Raw genomic sequence first — 20,049 nt, forward strand, 5'->3', positions numbered from 1 at the left:
AGGGAGTAGGGGGAGAGGGAACTAGGGGGAGAGGAGACTGGGGGAGAGGAGACTAGGAGGAGAGGAGACTAGTGGGAGGAGGGACTGGGGGAAGGGCGGGGGGACTAGAGAGGAGGGGACGGAGAAGGAAGGGGAACGATGGGGAGAAGGGAGGGGAACGAGGGGGAGAAGGAAGAGGGGGGAAATGGAGAAGGACGAGTGGACGGGGGACGAAGGGAAGGGGGACGAGGGGGCGGGCCGGGTGCCCTGGCTCGTGTGAGGGTAGGTAAAGTGGGACTGAGGTGGGGACGAAGCCGCTCTCACCTGCGTCGTAAAAGGCGTCGAGCACGGCCGTCTCCCCGAAGTCCAGCTCTCCGAAGGGCAGGGAGGTGAGGTGAGCGCCCTCGGCCTCGCAGGCCCGCAGCAGGCACTGCCGCGCCCCCGCCTCCGGGCAGCCTGCCGCGCCGCCCTTGGAGCTCTCACTGCGCACATATACTGTCCGCAGAGCTCGCCGCGGCCCGCCCCCGCTCTCGCCCTGGCCACTGCTGCCTGCCGCGCCCTCCGCCGCCCCGTCGGGCTCCGCCGGCCCGGCCGCGCCCTCCACCCCCGGCGGCGGCGGGCACTGAAGGGACTCGCTCGCCGCCCCGAGGGCCCCGGCCGGAGCATTCCCACCGCCACTCTCCATGTGCCCGCCTGCGCGCCCTTCCTCTGCGCGAGTGGCCCGCGACTGCGATCCGCTAGGAGGCACAAGTTACGGCAGCCGCGCAGGCGGTCCCGGCACCTGCTCCTGAAGCGCGGGACGCTAAGTGAATCGAGGGAACTGAGCGCACCGGGGGCCCCGCGGCGGGTCGAAGACTGCAGTGCCCCTAGGCTGCAGCCTGAAGCTCAGGCCTCGCGGCCCCCAGCGCCCTTTGAAGGCCGGAGAGAGAGAGGCGGGGGCTGGGGACGTCAGGGCGAGCGAGGGGCGGGGAGGGGGCCGGGAAGGGCGGCAGGGCAGGAGCGGGGAGGGTGCCCCCTGCTGCCCCCTCCAGGCAGCGCCCGCCCGCAGCCGGGAGACGCCGAACACGGGAACAGGAATTGGGGGACTTTTTTTTTTTTTTTTCTGCCATCCCTCTAGCCTGATCACCATTAGGAGCTCCAATTTCTTTTTTCTCAAAACAACTTGAAGCATTCGAGCAGGGTAAAAACTCTTTCAAGGCATCGGTTGGATGGAAATGTTCTATTCCCAACTCAATACAGACGTATTAATAGTTTTCACCCGGCATTGGGATGAACGGATGCTTCATCCCGGGTTGCCAAGCGCACGGCCCTCCTTGAGCCCTGTCCCAGAGGCCGGCTCGTCCTGGCTTTCGCCGTGACCTTGACAAGGCATGGGGAGGCACCAGCAACAAACTTTGTCTGGAAGATAGACTCCGAGTACGCTGCCTGCCTGACCTTTGAAAATGCCGTGAACCCAAAGGGGCCCTCACTCGGCTCTTAAGCACTTCACGAATTTGGACACAAATATTAAAAAAATAGTGTTGCCACTGAGGGTAATACCATTATTCCTATTTTTTATCTTTTTTGAGACAAGGTCTGTCGCTATCGCCCAGGCTGGAGTGTAGTGGCGCGATCTCTGCTCTTGGCTTACTACAACCTCTGCTTACTGGGGCTCAGGCGATTCTCCCACCTCAGCCTTCAGAGTAGCTGGGATTGCAAGCAGGCACCTCACCATGTCCGCCTAATTTTTTTGTTTTTATTTTTTATTTATTTATTTTTATTTTTAGTAGAGACGGGGTTTCACCACGTTGGCCAGGCTGGTGGTGAATTCCTGAGTTCAAGCGACGTGCCCGCCTCATCCTCTCGAAGTGCTGGGATTACAGGCGTGACCACCGCACCTAGGCCATTGTTTTGTAAAAGATAGAATGCACCGGACGCTGTCACAGACTTGGAGGTTTTTCTTTTTTCAATTGCAATATTATTTTAAACTTTATTTCTAATTGACAAAGAATAATTGTATATATTTAGGGAATACAATCTGTTGTTTTTCATTTAAGTTCAGGGGTATATATGTGCAGATTTGTTACATAGGCAAACTTGTGTCATGGGGGTTTGTTATATAGATTATTTCATCACCCAGGCATTAAGCCTAGTACCCATTAGTTATTTTTCCTGATACTCTCCCTCCTCCCACCCTCTACCCTCTGATAGGCCCCAGTGTGTGTTGTTCCCCTCCATGTGTCCATGTGTTCTCATCATTTAGCTCCCACTTACCAGTAAGAACATGCAGTATTTGGTTTTCTGTTTCTGCATTTGTTTGCTAAGAACAATGGCCTCCAGCTCCATCCATGTTCCTGCAAAGGACATGATCTCATTATTTTTTATGGCTGCATACTACTCCATGGTGTATATGTACTACATTTTCTTTATTCAATCTACCATTGATGAGCATTTAGATTGATTTCATGTCTTGGCTATTGTCAATAATGCTGCAATGAACATACACATGTATGTGTCAACAGAGTGAACAAACCTACAGAATGGGAGAAAATGTTTGCAAACTATACATCTGACAAAGGTCTAATATCCAGCATCTATAATAACTTAAATTTACAAGAAAAAAACAAACAGCCCCATTAAAAAGTGGGCAAAGGACATGAACACTCTTCAAAAGAAGACATACATGCAGCCAACAATCATATGAAAAAAAAGCCTCAACATCACTGATCATTAGAGAAATGCAAATCAAAACCACAACAAGATACCATCTCACGCCAGTCAGAATGGCTATTATTAAAAAGTCAAAAAATAACAGATGGTGGCGAGGCTATGGAGAAAAAGAAACATTTATACACTGTTAGTGGGAGTGGAAATTAGTTCAACCATTGTGGAAGACAGTGTGGCAATTCCTCAAAGACCTTATAACAGAAATAACAGTCCACCCAGCAATCCCATTACTGGGTTTATGCCCAAAGGTTTTCTCTTTTTTAATAACAGCTTTATTGAGCTATAATTCACATACCACACAATTCACCCATTTAGAGTGTACGATTCAATGAATGTTTTTAGTATATTCATAGAGTTGTGCAGCTATGGCCATAATCAGTTATATAAAATTTTCATCACCCCATTCCCCAGTGCAAAAAAAAAATCAGTACCCATTAGAAACCACTCTTGCTTCTTCCCAACATCCCCAGCTCTAGGTAACCATCAGTCTACCATCTCTGTAGATTTGCCTGTTCTGGACATTTCATACAAATGGAATCATGCAATGTGTGGACGTAGGTTTTCATTTATCTTGGGTATATACCTAGGAGCAGGATTTCTGGGTCACATGTTAACTCTACAGTTTTTTTAAAAAACTTTTTTATAGAGATGGGGTCTCACTATGTCATTGAAGCTGGTCTCGAACTCCTGGCTCCTACCTCAGCCTCCCAAAGCACTGGGATTACAAGTGTGAGCCACCACGCCAGGATTAACTTTATGTTTAAACTTCGGAGAAATTTCCACGGTTTTCCAAAGTGGCTGCACCATTTTCCATTCTCACCAACCAGCAGTGTTCCAATTTCCCCACATCTTCACCAACACTCGTTATTGTTTTTTTGATTATGACCATCCTAGCAGGTGTGAAATTGTACTTCATGATGGTTTTGATTTGTATTTCCCTGATGGCTAATGATATTGGGCATCTTGTTGTGTGCTAATGATTGGCCGTTTATATAACAACTTCTGAGTGATGTCTATTCTAATCCTTTGCCCATTTTTTAATTGGGTATTTGTCTTTTTATTATTGAGTTGTAAGAATCCTCTATATATTGTGGATAGAAGTTCCTTATCAGATACGTGATTTGCAAGTATCTTCTTCCATTCTGTGAGCTGTCTTTTCACTTTCTTGAGGGTGTCCTTGGCAGCACATCACAAGCCATTTTGACACGTGCAGGATAGGACTTATAAAGCATTTCAGCTTCTTTTCACGCTTCAGTACTAATACAATCCACCTCCCACCCCCAAAGAAAGCAGAAACTATCTGTATAAATCCATGAAGAAATCCTGCCCTCATTCCAGCCCTGGCAGAAATCACAAGCAGCTTCCATATGTATCCTTGTCTGTGGTCAATGAAGGGAAACTGGGTTCTGAGGAAATCTGTGAGAACACACAGACCAGGCTGGGAAGCAGGAAAGTCCAGAAAAACTCTCCACACCTTTGTTCTAAGACATTTTTTGTATGATGCTATAAAAGGACACATGTGTTCTTTGTAACCTTGTAATGCATAATAATAGTAATTTTCCTAATACATCTGTTCATCTGGAATTATTCCAGGGACTGCCACAGCCTTCAGAAGGGCAAAGATGCCCACTTAAAATCCCTTGCCAGCATCTTGCTGTTGTCCCCATCACAATCTTCCCAAATTCCTCTCAGCTCTCACTGGGGCCCTGCTGATCGAGTGAGACCCACAGGAGCTGTGAATTCTGGCTTGAATAAGATCTTCCTCTAAATACAAACCCTGCTGAGTAAATGCTGAGAACGCAGCATTTACCCAGCTAAAGAGCACCTTCCCCGAAGTTAGGACACACAGCCCACCTTCTCATTGTGTGTAGCAATTTGCACACCTGAAGCATGCCCTGGCCCCTTCCCCCAATGCCCTTCCTACCTCCCCTAGCCCCACTGAGAAGAAAATTGCAAAATGCTGGATTGGTTTCTTCTGTTTAATTGAACAACTGTCTTGTTCTTACCTTTGCCTTGCCGCTTACTAAGTACGTGTCCTGGAAACAACTTTGTCCTAATGTAGAGGTATCATGGAAAGTTCTTCCATATATTTATTTATTTATTTATTTATTTTTGAGGCAGGGTCTTGCTTTGTCACCCAGGCAGGAGTGCAGTGGTGCGATCACAGCTCATTGCAGCCTCAGCGTCCTGTGCTCAAACAATCCTCCCACCTCATTTTTTGATGTTTTTGTAGAGATGATGTCTCAGTATGTTGCACAGACTGGTCTCCAACTCCTGGGCTCAAGCAATCCTCCCGCCTTGGCTCTCAAAGTGTTGGGATTACAGACATGAGCCACCATGCCTGACCTCTTCCATATATTTAGAGGAAATCCCTTTGTGACTGCTACCCGCTATTTTTTTTTTTTCACACAGGGCCTTGCTCTGTTGCCCAGGCTGGAGTGCAGTGGTGTGATCATGGCTTACTGCAGCCTTGACCTTCTGGGCTCAAGCAATCCTCCTGCCTCAGTCTCCCAAGTACCTGGGACTACAGGTGTATGCCACCATACCTGGCTAATTGCTTTTGTAGAGATGGGGTCTTGCTATGTTGGCCAGGTTGGTCTCTAACTCTTGGGCTCAAGCAGTCCTCCCACCTCCGCCTCCCATAGTGCTGGGATTACAGGTGTGAGCTACTGTACCTGGCCACACCCACTGACTCCAATTTAATTCTTCTTCCACATGGCAACTATCCAAGAATTCCCCTTAAGTCTTCTCTTTTGCAGGTGATACCCCATGTCCCAGGCCCTTCAGTCATTTCTCCATGGCATCATTTCCAGACTACTCTCCACCCTGATGGTCCTCTTCTAGGGGATTCCATATTTGTCTCTATTGTTGTTTTGTGTATGTAAAAGACTTTTAAAATTAAAATGTTTTCTTCTGAGATAATTGTAGATTCACATGCAATAAGAAATCAGAGACATCTAGTGTACCCTTGACCCAGTTTGCCCCAATGTTAACATCTTGTTGTACACTATCATAACCAAGACATTGACCTTGATACAATCAAAATACAAAATGGCAGGGTACAGTGGCTCACAGCTGTAATCCTAGCACTTTGGAAGGCCGAGATGGGCAGATCATCTGATCAAGACTCCATCTCAAACAAACAAACAAAAAGTTATGTCAATGGAATCATACAATATGTAACATTTTGAAATTCTTTTCTCATTCAGCCTCATTCCTTGGAATTCATCCAAGTTGTTGCATGTATCCATAGTCCATTCCATTTATTGCCGAGTACTATTCCATGGCATGGATATACCACAGTTTCTTTAACCATTCACCATTTGAAGGACATCTGGGTTGTTTCCAGTTTTTGCCTATTATAAATAAAGCTGCTATAAACTTTCATGTACTAGTTTTTGTTGTTGTTGTTTCTTTGAGATGGAGTCTCGCTCTGTCACCCAGGCTGGAGTGCAGTGGTGCGATCTCGGCTCACTGCAACCTCCACCTCCCAGGTTCAAGCAATTCTCCTGCCTCAGCCTCCCGAGTAGCTGGGACTACAGATGCGTGCCACCGCGCCTGGCTAATTTTTGTATTTTTGTACAGACGGGGTTTTACCATGTTGGCCAGGCTGGTCTCAAACTCCTGGTCTCAAGTGACCTGCCCGCCTCGGCCTCCCAAAGTGCTGGGATTACAGGCATGAGCCACCATGCCTGCACCCACTCTTTTTTTTTTTTTTTTTTTTGAGACAGAGTCTCACTCTGTCACCCAGGCTGGAGTGCAATCTCAGTTCACTTCAACCTCCACCTCCCAAGTTCAAGTGATTCTCGTGCCTCAGCCACTGTTTAGCTGGGACTACAGACACCCATCACCACACCCTGCTAATTTTTGTATTTTTAGTAGAGATGGGGTTTTGCCATGTTGCCCAGACTGGTCTTGAACTCCTGGCCTCAAGTCATCTGCCAGCCTCAGCCTCCTAAAGTGTTGAGATTGCAGGCTTGAGCCACCATGCCCAGCCATCTTGTGCCCATTTTCTAGTTGGATTTTTTTTTAAACTCTTTAGTTTTGTGTGTTCTTTGTATACTCTAGATCCTTTGGTGGATATGTGGTTTGCAAATATTTTCTCCCAGTCTGTAGCTTGTCTTCTCATCCTCTTAACAAGAACTGTCACAGACAGAGCAAAAGTTTTTAATCTTGATGAGGTCCAATTTATCAATTTTTTCCATTTATGGATTGTGCTTTTGGTTCCACATTTTAAAATTTTTTGGGTAGCACTAGGGCCTGAAGATTTTTGCCTATGTTTCGTTCTAAAAAATTTTATAGTTTCACTTTTACATGTAAGTCCATGATCCATTTTGGGGTAATTTTTGTATAAGATGTGAGATTTAGGTTGAGGTTTACTTTTTTGCCTGTGGATGTTCAAGTGCTTCAGCACCATTTGATGGAAAGCTTGTCCTTCCTTCACTGAATTGCTCCTTTGTCAAAACTCAGTTGTGCATGTGTATGAGTCTCTTTCTGGGTTCTCTATTGCATTGACCTATCAGTCTGTCCCACCACCATTACCACACTGTCTTCATTAGTGAAGCTATATAGTAGCTCTTAATACTGGGTAGAAGGATTCCTCCTTTACTTTTCTTTTCCAGGATTGTTTTAGCTATACTTGCATCTAGGTTCATGAGAAATATCGATCTGTAATTTTATTTTCATTTTTTTGGTACTGCCTCTGCCTTGTTTGGATATCAGGGTAATACTAGCCTCATAAAATAGCTTGGAAACTATTCTGTTATCTTCTATCTTCTGGAAGAGATTGTGTAAAATTGGTGTCACTTCTTCAAATGTTTGGTAGAATTCTCCAGTGAGGTCATTGAGACTTGGAGATTTCCTTTTCAGGGTGTTTTAGTTTTTTCTAATAGTTATATAACTATTCAGATTGTCTATTCTATCTTGGTTGAGTTTTGGCCTATGTTTTTCCATATACATTTCAGAATAGGCTTGCCTATGTCTACAAAAAACGTTTCTAGGATTTTGATAGGAATTATATTAAATCTAATAGATCAATTCAGAGAGAATGAACATCTTTATTATGTTGAATCTTCCAAATTATGAGCATTGTATGACTCTCCATTTATTTAGATGTTATTTGATTTCTTTCATTAGAATTTTAATTTTCAGCATACAGATCCTGTACATGTTTTGTCAAATTTATACCCAAGAATTAAATTTTCTTTAGCATGATTGTAAATGGTATGATGCTTAATTTCAGGCTTCACATGTTCATTGTTAGTATGTGGAAATGCAACTTTTTGTATGAATTTGTATTACACAACCTTGCTGAGCTTACTTATTAGTTCAAGAGATTTTTGTTTCCTTGAAATTTTCTATGTAGACAATCATGTAATCTTCAAGGGAGAGTTTTTTTTCTCTCTCTCTCTCTCTTTTTTTTTTTTTTTTGTTGTTGTTGTTGCCTTATTACTGTGGCTAGAACTTGCAGTACTATGTTGAAAAAGAGCAGTGAGAGTGGGCATCCTTGCCTAGTCCCTGATCTTAGGGGAAAAACATTCAGGTCTTTTACTCTAAGGATGATGTTAGCTGTAAGTTTTTTGTAGGTGTTGTTCCCTCTGTTCCTAATTCGCTGAGAGCTTTTATTGTGCATGGGTATTTCATTTTTTTGCAAATGCTTTTTATGTATCAATTGATATGACCATATGATTTTTCTTCTTTAGCCTGTTGATACGGTGGATTACACTGATTTTCAAATGTTGAGCCAACCTTGCATTCTTGGAATAAATCCCACTTAGTTGTGGTGTGTCCTTTTTTTTACATATTGCTGAATGTGATATGCTAATATTTTATTGACAATATTTGCATCTAGGTTCATGAGAAATATCGATCTGTAGTTTTGTTTTCATTTTTTTTTGGTATTGCCTTTGCCTTGTTTGTATATTGGGGTAATACTAGCCTCATAAAATAGCTTGGGAACTATTCTGTTGTCTTCCCTCTTCTGGAAGAGATTGGGTAAAATTGGTGTCACTTCTTCAAATGTTTGGTATAATTCTCCAGTGAGGTCATTGAGACTTCGAGATTTTTCAGAGTGTTTTAATTACAAATTCAATGTTTTCTAATGGTTGTATAACTATTCAGATTGTCTATTCTATCTTGGTGAAGTTTTGGTAGTTTGTGGTTTTCAAGGAATTGATCCATTTGTTCCAAGATGTTGATGTCATAAAGATGTCCAAGATGTCATAAAGTTGTTCTTGTTTACTATACTTTTAATGGCTCTAGGGTCTGTAGTGATATCTGTTTCATTCTTGATTTGGTGATTTGTGCCTTCTCTCTTTTTATCTTTTTCAGTTTTGCTATCTATCCAACTAAATGTAAATATTCAAGTCTACCGATGAGCCCATCAATGATAGCCTTCATTTCAGTTACTGTTTTTTATTTCTAGCCATTTGATTCTTATAGTTCCCATCTCTGCTGAAATTACCTATCTGATTTTGCATGATGTCTACTTAGGTTGTGAGAGACTTTAACATAGTAATCAGGCTGGTCATGGTGACTCACACCTGTAATCACAGCACTTTGGGAGGCTGAGGCAGGCGGATTGCTTGAGCTCAGGAGCTCGAGACCAGCCTGGGCAACATGGCAAAACCCCATCTCTACAAAAAATATAACGAATTAGCTGGCTGTAGTGATGCATTCCTGTAGTCCCAGCTACTTGGGAGGCTGAGGCAGGCACATCACCTGAGGTCAGGAGTTTGAGACTAGCCTGGCCAACATGGTGAAACCCTGTCTCTACTAAAAATAAAAAAATAAAAATAAAAATAAAAAATTAGCCAGGCATGATGGCACGCGCCTTTAGTCCCAGCTACTCGGGAGGCTGAGGTAGGAGAATTGCTTGAACCTAGGAGGCAGAGATTGCAGTGAGCTGAGATCAGGTAATTGCACTCCAGCCTGGGTGACAGAGCAAGACTTCGTCTAAAAATAAATAAAACGCAATAAAATTATCTCTGATACTTTAATAGCAGTGCCATATCTAAGTCTGAATCTGATCACTTCTTTGCCTCTTCAGAATGCTTTTTCTTTCCTTTTGGCATGTCTTGTAATTTTTTGTTGAAAGTTGGACATTGTATATAGGGCAGTAGATACTAAGATAATAAACCTTTAGTGTGAGACATTATATTGATCTGGCCAGGAGTTGGGCTGTGTTGAGATTTGCTTTCCTATGAATATTACAAACTTCAGATTCCTCTAGTGATCTTTTTTTGTCCCCCACCCCTCTTGGCTTTGGGACTTCCCTTTGTGCTGCTCCCCAAAGTCTGTCTCTTGCAGTCCTCCCTGCTGTTGTTATTCCCGGAGGCTTGTTAGCATGCTGGTAGGGGGATGGATTCTGTAATATTCTAAGCTTCAGTCTTTGGAGTACACAGTGGGCTTGTGCCTCGGGTGTAACCTTCACATGGTTTCTGTTTCTCCTCCAGGGATAGAGAGCTCTCTCGCATTCCCTTCTCCCAGCTGCAGTGGGTATCTATGAGTGTTTTCAGTCTACAGACTTGAAGCCCTTTTCTCTGAAGATTGAATTGTTTTTAGTTGAGATGAAGAGCTAGAGTTGAGTGCAGTTTCCTCCCCTAGTTGCAACGGTAATTCACCAGGGCCCTCGGACCATGTCTTTCCCCATGCAGAATAGCCTTTTGTTCCTTAAGGGAGAAGGATCTGAGTAGATTTCTCAGTAGTTCCTGAGCCAGTACCATGAGTTTTTTTTCTGGCCAGATGGGGTTTCACCATGTTGGCTGGTCTCAAACTCCTGACCTCAGGCAATCCTCCTGCCTCGGCCTCCCAAAATGCCGGGATTACAGGCGTGAGCCACCGTGCCTGGCCTGGCCTAAACATTTTTAAGACATGGAAGATTCATTGGTGGGACTTTCATCGACAGGCCCATCCTCAGCATGTGAAGTGTCCTCAATTACCCCGAAAGTTGTCACCCTCAGCTGTACTGTTTTGTCTTCCTCATCACTCCACCCAGATTCTCAGCACCACATGCATCCCTATTAAAGCAGATATCAGTTCTACCTTCAGGCCTAAAGCTTCCTCTGAGAATTCCTCTCTCAATTCATGTCCTTCTCCTCCTTCCAGATGTACTTCCTCCAAGAAAACTGCCGTGATTGATTGAGAACAAAGAGCATTTTCTGAGAGCTACCTTGGGACGACAGCAGGGAGTTGAGCAGGCATTTCATACAGGCGTCCGTTTACTCCCTATTCATCTATTTCGCTTTGGCATTCAAGGGCAGAGCTTCAGCCCCAGCCAAATTCTTGATTTTCTCAGATTGAGTCTAGGAAATATTCATGATGCTTGAAAAGAATCTGCTGTATGTCTCCTAAGACATCTCTGTTTTCTTCTTCTTCTTCTTCTTCTTTTTTTGTTTTTGTTTTGAGACAGGGTTTCACTCCAGTCACCCAGGCTTGGGTGCAGTGGCACACTCACAGCTCACTGCAACCTCCACCCCCCAGATTCAAGCAATTCTTGTGCCTCAGCCTCCCACATAGCTGGGATTAAAGGCGTGCACCACCACACCCAACTAATTTTTTGTATTTTAGTAGAGACAGAGTTTTACCATGTTGGCCAGGCTGGTCTCGAACTCCTGAGCTCAGGCAATCTGCCCACCTTGGCCTTCCAAAGTGTTGAGATTATAGGCATGAGTCACCTCGCCTGGCCAGACATCTCTGTTTTTCTCTGGGGGAAATAACCTTGGAAATGTTATTGATTTCTTCATATTTTTTCGTTTGGTTTCAGGATGGCTTTCATCAGCTGGGTTAGTTTAAAAATTGGTTTGTAAATCCCTTAAAACTTTGATTTTTATTTATTTTTTTGAGAGAGAGTGTCACTCTGTTACCAGGCTGGAGTGCAGTGGCGTGATCTTGGCTCGCTGCAACCTCCCCTTCCCGGGTTCAAGCGATTCTCCTGCCTCAGCCTCCCGAGTAGCTGGGACAACAGGCGTGCGCCACCACGCCCAGCTAATTTTTTTTTTTTTTTTGTATTTGTAGTAGAGACAGGATTTCACCATGTTGGCCAGGATGGTCTCCATCTCTTTGACCTCGTGATCCGCCCACCTCGGCCTTCCAAAGTGCTGGGATTACAGGCATGAGCCATTGCGCCCGGCACTTTTTTTTTTTTTTTTAGATGGAGTTTTGCTCTTGTTGCCCAGGCTGGAGTGCAATGGCATGATCTTGGCTCACTGCAACCTCCGCCTCCCGGGTTCAAGCGATTCTCCTGTCTCAGCCTCCTGAGTAGCTGGCATTACAGGCGACTGCTGCCACGTCCAGCTAATTTTTGGTATTTTTAGTAGAGATGGGGTTTCACCATGTTGGCCAGGCTGGTCTCGAACTCCTGGCCTCTGGTGATCTGCCCGCCTCGGCCTCCCAAAGTGCTGGAATTACAGGTGTGAGCCACCACGCCTGGCCTTTTTTTTTTTTTTTTTTTCTTTTTTAAATTAATAGAAGCTATAATGAAAATTTGCATTTCCAGGGCACCTTCCCATCAAAGAGCTCAAAGCTTGCTAACAAATCTTAGCTTTCTGGAGAACTGGTAATATTCTATGGGGTGGGTGGGAACAGGGAGCATTCAAGAGTAAAATGACATTGTTACATAATTATCTGCATAATTTAATTAAACTTGTTGCCACTTAAAGAGAACGGCTCCATGAAGCTGGTTTGCCAGGAATTCAGTTTATTTATTTTTGTTTTTTTTCTTTGTCCTCAGAAAATTCTAGCTACAACCTACTACATCACCTTGTTCTGTTGTTTGGTTGAAATAAGTTATCACCTATTGCTCCAACAAGAAAAAAGGAGAGCCCATTTTATTGGGAATTCCAAATTCACAAACACGATGAGCACGCTGTCATTTGTGGAAAGGGCCTGCCCCCACAGCCGCTTCAATTTGGGATCAATTCAAAAGACATGAAATAGGCCGGGCACGGTGGCTCACGCCTGTAATCCCAGCACTTTGGGAGGTCGAGGTGGGTGGATCACCTGAGGTCAGGAGTTTGAGACCAGCCTGGCCAACATGGTGAAACCCCATCTCTACTAAAAATACAAAAATTAGCTGGGCATGGTGGCGGGCGCCTGTAGCCCCAGCTACTTGAGAGGCTGAGGTGGGAGAATCACTTGAACCCGGGAGGCGGAGATTGCAGTGAGCTGAGATCGCACCACTGCGCTCCAGCCTGGGCGACAGAGTGAGACTCCACCTCAAAAAAAAAAAAAAGAAAAAGAAAAAAAAGGTGGTGGGGGGGGGCATAAAGTAAAACCATCACGTGGAAACCTGTACCAACTTCATGGATTCTTCTCAGTTGCATGGGCTGCCTCTGCTCCACATGTTGGGAACCAAGCCTTGGTGACCCTAGGAACAAGACTAGGAGTGACAGGAAAAGTTCATCCTCTTAAGAGACCTGATCCTTGCCTGTCCTTACACCACTGATATTTATTTCTGGCTTGGCCATTGTGCTCCTTCACTCATGCTAATTTTGGGCACAGCATCTTCTTCCCTGGGCTTAGGTCCTAAGTGCCAAGGCTTCCCTCTGTCGGATGCCACAATCAGTCATGCTGAATGCCGGTCACCCACGCATGCGTGCTTTGTTACAGTTCTCATTTGTACAAAACCAAAGAGGGAAGCTTTCATCAAGCCCCCTTGGTGCCAAAACATCTCGATATTAATTTGTGCTAAAATAGAGGACTAAAACCTAATCTCATACCACAAAAAGGGGACCATGATGACCTCGCATTACAATACCAAGGCCTTTGTGGGACCTGGGAATTATTTTTATACACCGTGGCGACTTTGAGCAATAAATTACACATCCTGCAGTTTTCCCATCAAGGAACGGGTTATGAAAGAAAATCCTGCCACTAATAAGCAAAGACACGTGTGAGGACACATACAGGATGTCCTTATGGAAGAAAGCAAATCATGTACTTGAGCATGGCACCTAGAGGACTGTGTGTGAATAAAAGTGGCTTGGCCGGGTGCAGTGGCTCATGCCTGTAATCCCAGCACTTTGGGAGGCCGAGACGGGCAGATCACCTGAGTCAGGAGTTTGAGACCAGCCTGGCCAACAGGGCAAAACCCCGTCTCTCCTAAAAATACAAAAATTAGCTAGGTGCGGTGGCAGGCGCCTGTAATCCCAGCTACTGGGGAGGCTGAGGCAGGAGAATCACTTGAGCCCGGGAGGTGGAGGTTGCAGTGAGCAGAGATCACACCATCACACTCCAGCCTGGGTGACAGAGACCCCGTCTCAAAAAAGAAAAAAGGCCTTACACAGTTATTTGAATAATGATGACTTCAAAATTTTTACACTAAAAAAGAATTTATACCTCACTGGCATTTTCTGATTAGATATGAGTATAAAACTGAACAATTTAAAAAATAGAATTCACAGGCACAGATTTCACAGATTATTTCTGTTCACTTGGGAAGGATGGGGGGAGGCACTATATTCCATGTCTTCTAAGGATATTTCTACCAGAGAAATCAAATTGTATAAAGTGGAGAAAAATGGTATTCCAAAAAAAAAAAAAAATCATTCCTCTTGGACCATGACAACTTTGAACAAAACTATTCTCACAAAATTTCATTTTAATCATCTTCTTTACAAAGCACAATACTTAAGACTTTTCTAAATACAACTTTATAAAATGAAGCAAAAAAATAATCTCCATAGATGCCTGGTCGAGTCCATGCTGAATGCAAAATAATTTTTTTTTTTCCAAAAGTGATACTTCCAAACTTTTCAACATTCTCGATGGGTCCATTTTGTAAAGAGTAAAGATGGTGGCTGTTTGGGTAGCGGCTCGTCCAGTTCCTTGACGCAGAATCCTCTTGCTGGGTAGCCCGAGGGGCAGCAGTGACGCTGTACATACCAACTTCTCCTTCCCGAATCACTTCTCCCTCTCCTCATACAAAGGAAGCCAATGGCCTCTATGAGGGGAAAGACATCAGCTCTCTACATTCCATGTTGCCAGTGCCCCATGAGGGTGTTCCAACCGCTCAATTTAATCAACAATCCTACTCTGTATACACATTATATAAAACTATATAATTAGGGATTTTCATAAGTAGATGAGAAATTTGAACATCGAAGAATCCAATCTGCATTCTTAGATCATTAGGTGGTGGGGAATCTCTGGAATCTTCAAGTTTAATGCAGAAATGCTTAAAACTGTCAAGGGGTACAGGGATATTTTACGCTGCTCTTGGGAACTTGGCACTCCTGACTCCAAGCACACTGAACCCAAGGCTGCTGAAAAGGCAATATATCCAGGGATGGGAATGGAGGGTGTGAGGTTTCCTTCCTTATACACTCCCTTCCCTTAACTGTGCCCCCACCCAGGAAGACCGAGGTGTTTGGGCTCAAGTAAATACTTGGAGGGAAATAACAGCCTCAGGTAGCAAGGATGAGCACATAGGCAAGAGGAAGGCAGGGGGAGGGAGGGAAGAAGAGAAAGGAAGAGACATTTATTTGTAATACTATCAATGACCAATAATGTGATTTTTTTGCATCACTTCTTCAGTATCATTAACTCTCATTCTTTGTGGCTGTGCAAATCTATTAATGTTTAGTAGTTTCACTATTAAACTCAGGAAATAGACAAAGCAGCTTTCGAGAAACACATCCAACATCTTCAGGGGCCATTAAGGGACCACCCCCTCCACCCCTACCCCTGAACAGTCTCGCAATACAGTAGGCTCCTCATTTTCAGCTAAGGATGAGAAAACAGTTACATAGTCTAAGGCTGAACTGTTCATGTACTACAAAGATAAAGCGGACAGGCAAACATCAGTTTCCTTGGAAAATAAAAAGCAACTCCATAAATGCAAGAAAGTTCCAATGGCTACACTTCAACATGACCCTCCTCCCATTCTCTTGGATCTGAGGAAGGGGTTACAAGTGAGCAAGGCAAATGACATTATGTGAATACAGTTTAAACGATAACACACACGGGTTACCCAGTGCAGGAAATAATACAACTTTCCCCCCCTTGTTTTCATTTGCATTTTACTTTTATTTATTTTTGCTTTAATAATGCATATTCTGTTCACGCAAAAGGTGCAAAGGACAGAAAGCAGGGGTTTAACTTGGCTGATGAAAAATCAAGCAGGGATGACATTTCTAGTTTCATGAACAACCTAAGACTAGGAGAAATATAAAAGTCACAGCTGGTACCACAGAGCACGCCCAACTTCACAGCTGTCTCCTCTTAGGACCTTTGGCTAGGGTGAGAGAAGCTTTGAAGACAGTGGCCTCTAGTGGACTTGGATAAGTGGCAGATTTTTTTTTTTAATTTTAATTTTTAAATTTTTTTGAATCATGGTAGCTGCATCACAAAAGCTCCAATCAAGAGGGTGGTAAAAAGAAGGCACAGATCATTGCAAATACCAGATTTTCTCTTTCTCTTTTTGTAAATATACCATCATATATAAGCTAAAATTTCTCTTAGGGTGGTGGGGTTTGCTGGCAGGGGAAGGGGCAGGTTGAACCTACAATTGCATATGTAATAGAATCCTAATGGGGGACAAAGAGCGAGGCAGCCCTCAGCCTGAAGCAAAAGAAAAGGACACTCGCTTCTGACTACGTGTAGCACAAACACTAGGGAAGTCTGTGACAAAACACGATTAAAAAATCATAAAATTATAAAGCTTGTAAACGAATAATCTGAAATTACATTTTATTAATGGAAAATATCATCAAAATAGTACCACTATGGACTAAACTGCCTGAGTTTTCATTTCGCATTGAGATCTCAGAGTAGAAAAGCCTTTAGCACAATTTTGCTCTGTGTAAGTCACAACGAGTGCCAGCCCCAGGACTAAACCCTGGGGAAGATTCTCCTCTTGGATGGAATTTGTGTTGTGCTATCAAGACTTTTGTGCTAATCTTTCAAACAGGGACATTTTGAGGCAAACCTTTAATCTTTTGGCACAAGATTATTTTGGCTGGGGCAGAAAATTTGAGTCTCGGACTCAGGATGAATAATGTGACATTTCATTGATCAAGTATTCATTTTGATTGTAGAGCTTTCTTTATGTCATTCACTTCCATCTAGAAAGAGAAAAATAAGAATGGAACAAAGTAATAATGAATCGGCTGGTTTTATAGAAGCTGGAAGATTATAAACCTGGTCGACTGAAAGAAAACTATCTACCTGACAATTTTAAAGGTGACATGACATCGGAATGGACAATCAATAGCAATGCCAGAAGTGACATCAACACAGAACAGGCACACAGACACAAGGCACTAGGAAATGGTGAACATTTTGACTCTCAGGCTGCCAGGCTGCAAAGTTTGTCAAAAGCAGCAGTAATTCCAGTTTCCTAGCCAGAGGGTAGAGCAGGCGGTCCTATCAGGCCGGGCCATCTGGCAGTGTTGGAAGGCAGCTGTGGTTGGCTCAAGGGGGTGTCTGTCAGTACCCCCAAAATGATGGCAAGCAGCTACCTATCCTTTGTTAAGCAACATGGGCCCCCATCACCACAAGGGCACCAACTGGATGAAAGCTGAAAGTCTACCTTCGGTCAATCAGAACTCCCACGCATTCTCTGCCATTTGGTAATGGCAGTGTTGAATCAGAAGCTACAGGGGACAGAGCTCTAATGCCCTGGCAGGACAGAAATGGCCATTAGTGAGAAATCAAGAGCAAATGCCCCTGAACGTGGACAACTGTGGCCCCTGGAGCCCTAGTGACCACATATAATGAGGCCTCTTGGAAATGGAGGTGGGGGAGGGGCTTTTCGCAGAGGAGATGTTTAAGATAAATTCCAGGCCAGTTGCCGTGGCTCACACCTGTAATCCCAGCACTTTGGGAGGCTGAGGCAGGCAGATCACCTGAGGTCAGGAGCTCGAGACCATCCTGGCTAACACGGTGAAACCCCATCTCTACTAAAAATACAAAAAATTAGCCGGGTGTAGTGGCATGTGCCTGTAGTCCCAGCTAATTGGGAGTCCGAGGCAGGAGAATCACTTGAACCCGGGAGGCGGAGGTTGCAGTGAGCCAAGATCGTACCAGTGCACTCCAGCCTGGGTGACAGAGCGATACTCTGTCTCAAAAAGAAAAAAAAAAAAAAAAAGATAAATTCCAAATGAGAAACCCAATTTGGGGCACATTTCCTAATGTTTCCCTTCCTCAAGACTTCCTGGGGAAATGATATGTAGTAAGCCTATACGAGTCTAAGAAAATGGTCCCAGGAAATGTATCCAGATGTGCAGAGAGGTGACAATCATTTATTTTTGAAATAAAAGCCCTGACTCTGTCCTGCCCCACTGAGCCTAGGACTCACAGGCAACAGAACCCAAAGGGACTCACCTGCAACCGAAGCCGGATTTTCTTCTCTTCATCCAACTCAGACAATAACTGTTTAATCTCTCGTCTGAAAAGCAAATGGCAATGAAATTAACCAAAATCCCAGACTTCCCTCATCAGAGATCAGAAACCTATTATCACTACAAAATCCATCTGATCCTTTTTCACAAAGAAACTGTGGACAAAACATCATTATTTTTTTTGCATTGTTACTGCTTAAAATTTGTTTCAGGCAGAAAGGCTTGCCATTATTCTGGGGCCCCTAAAATATGTAGCCAGCAGCTGGTGGTTGTGGAAGTGACCTTTGAAATCCCTTAGTCCAAACTTCTCCCAAAAGGAGAAGATGGGGAAACTGAGGCTCAGCGTGGTGGCCTGACTTGCCCAATGACTAGATTTCACGTAACCTGTCAGAATATGACAGGTTCATATTCTGTCATCTTCCCCATAACCACTCCTTTATTACACAATCACTGGGCTTTAAATGTACTTATTATAATTTTTTTTTTTTTTTTTTGAGACAAGGTCTTGCTCTATTGTTCAGGCTGAAGTGCAGTGGCACGATCACAGCTCACTGCAGCCTCAACCTCCCAAACTCAAGCGATCCTCCCACCTCAGCCTCCTGAGTAGTTAGGACTACAAGCGCACACCACTGTGCCAGGCCAATTTTTAAAATTATTTTTGTAGAGATGGGGGGTCTCACTATGTTGCCCAGGCTGGTCTTGAACTCCTGAGCTCTAGCAATCCTCCTGCCTTGGCCTCCCAAAGTGCTAGGATTACAGACATGAACCACTAAGCCTGGCTCTTCATTTTTATTGCAGATGTTTTTACCACTCCATATATATATTTCCTTTATTTTATTTATTTATTTTTATTATTATTAATTTTTGAGATGGAGTCTCACTCTGTCGCCCAGGCTGGAGTTCAGTGGGGTGATCTTGGCTCACTGCAAGCTCCGCCTCCTGGGTTCAAGCGATTCTCCTGCCTCAGCTTCCCAAGTAGCTGTGATTACAGGCATGCATCACCATGCCTGGCTAATTTTTGTATTTTTAGTAGAGATGGGGTTTCACCATGTTGGCCAGGCTGGTCTCGAACCCCTGACCTCAGGTGATCTGCCTGCCTCAGCCTCCCAAAGTGCTAGGATTACAGGTGTGAGCCACCACGCCTGGCCTATTTCCTTTATTTTCAACAGGGTTTTTAATTGCTAAAAGGTTACTGGTATGTTTTCATGGATTCTCACAAAATCCTACACAGTAAGTCCCAAAAACTTGGGGGTAAAATAATTGGAGTAATGGTATGGCAATCATGTCTTAGAGAAACTGGCATGACTTAGGATCCATGGCCTAATGCCCTTTCTAACATTAAAAATAATGAAGTGTACAACACTAACCATCCCACAAAGTCAGGGCTCTATACTTAGGACACTGCAAGCATCCAAACACTGGGCAGAGAGCTGTCCTCCATTTTAAGGTATCGAATACTCCATTTTACATGCATATTTTCACAGACTGGATGGAAAATCAAGAAACAAAGATGGCTGACACACCACAGTAAAATAAGGTGGAAGTTATATTGCATTTTCTCACTTCGGATGAGCACCATGATAGTCCCTATCTCTGGGGCAGTGTCCCAGCTCTGCTGTCAACATACTGGGTTTATATCACAACTGATGTGAACCAGTTGTGATTCATTACTGTATTTATTTAAGCACACATTATGCACCCATATCTCAGTGGGTACTACTTAGGGATTAGGAAGGAAGAAGGTGAGACTCCAGGCAAATGTTCCAACCCCAGGAGACTGGCAGGCAAAGCCTCAAGCAGTCCAGCTGTGGGCAGTTAACTGGGGAAAGCAGTCCAAAGAAAGTCACTAAGTCTTGAACTAGTGAAATGAAAATTAGTGTTAAGTCTATGAGGAGGAAGAAAGACAGGGGAATTGACAGAGAAAAGCCAGGGAAAAGCAGGGAGGTGAGAACCAGCTTATTTGGGGATAAGGAGAGCTGGCGTGGACTTGAGTTGAAGGCTAACAGGAAAGTGGCATGAAAGC

General features: G+C 44.0%; 2 protein-coding genes across 16 annotated transcripts in view; both read right to left on the reverse strand.

The window, feature by feature from the left end:
• Positions 1-911, reverse strand: part of MAP3K15 (mitogen-activated protein kinase kinase kinase 15) — a 150,374-nt gene extending 149,463 nt beyond the window's left edge. Inside the window, exon 1 of the mRNA XM_050776619.1 lies at positions 304-911. Within this exon, the coding sequence (XP_050632576.1) occupies positions 304-664 (361 nt within the window). The 5' untranslated portion in view covers positions 665-911. The remainder of the gene's footprint in view (positions 1-303) is intronic.
• Positions 912-14,264: 13,353 nt separating this feature from the next.
• SH3KBP1 (SH3 domain containing kinase binding protein 1) overlaps positions 14,265-20,049 on the reverse strand; it is a 363,386-nt gene continuing 357,601 nt past the window's right edge. For all 15 annotated transcript variants that reach the window (XM_050776630.1, XM_050776634.1, XM_050776625.1 and 12 more), the window contains 2 exons: positions 18,010-18,073; positions 14,265-16,748 (listed from right to left, as the gene is read on the reverse strand). In XM_050776630.1, the coding sequence (XP_050632587.1) occupies positions 16,707-16,748; positions 18,010-18,073 (106 nt within the window). In that variant the 3' untranslated portion in view covers positions 14,265-16,706. The remainder of the gene's footprint in view (positions 16,749-18,009; positions 18,074-20,049) is intronic.

The sequence above is a fragment of the Macaca thibetana genome, chromosome X (genome assembly GCF_024542745.1).
Source record: "Macaca thibetana thibetana isolate TM-01 chromosome X, ASM2454274v1, whole genome shotgun sequence".
Classification (NCBI taxonomy): Eukaryota; Metazoa; Chordata; class Mammalia; order Primates; family Cercopithecidae; genus Macaca; species Macaca thibetana.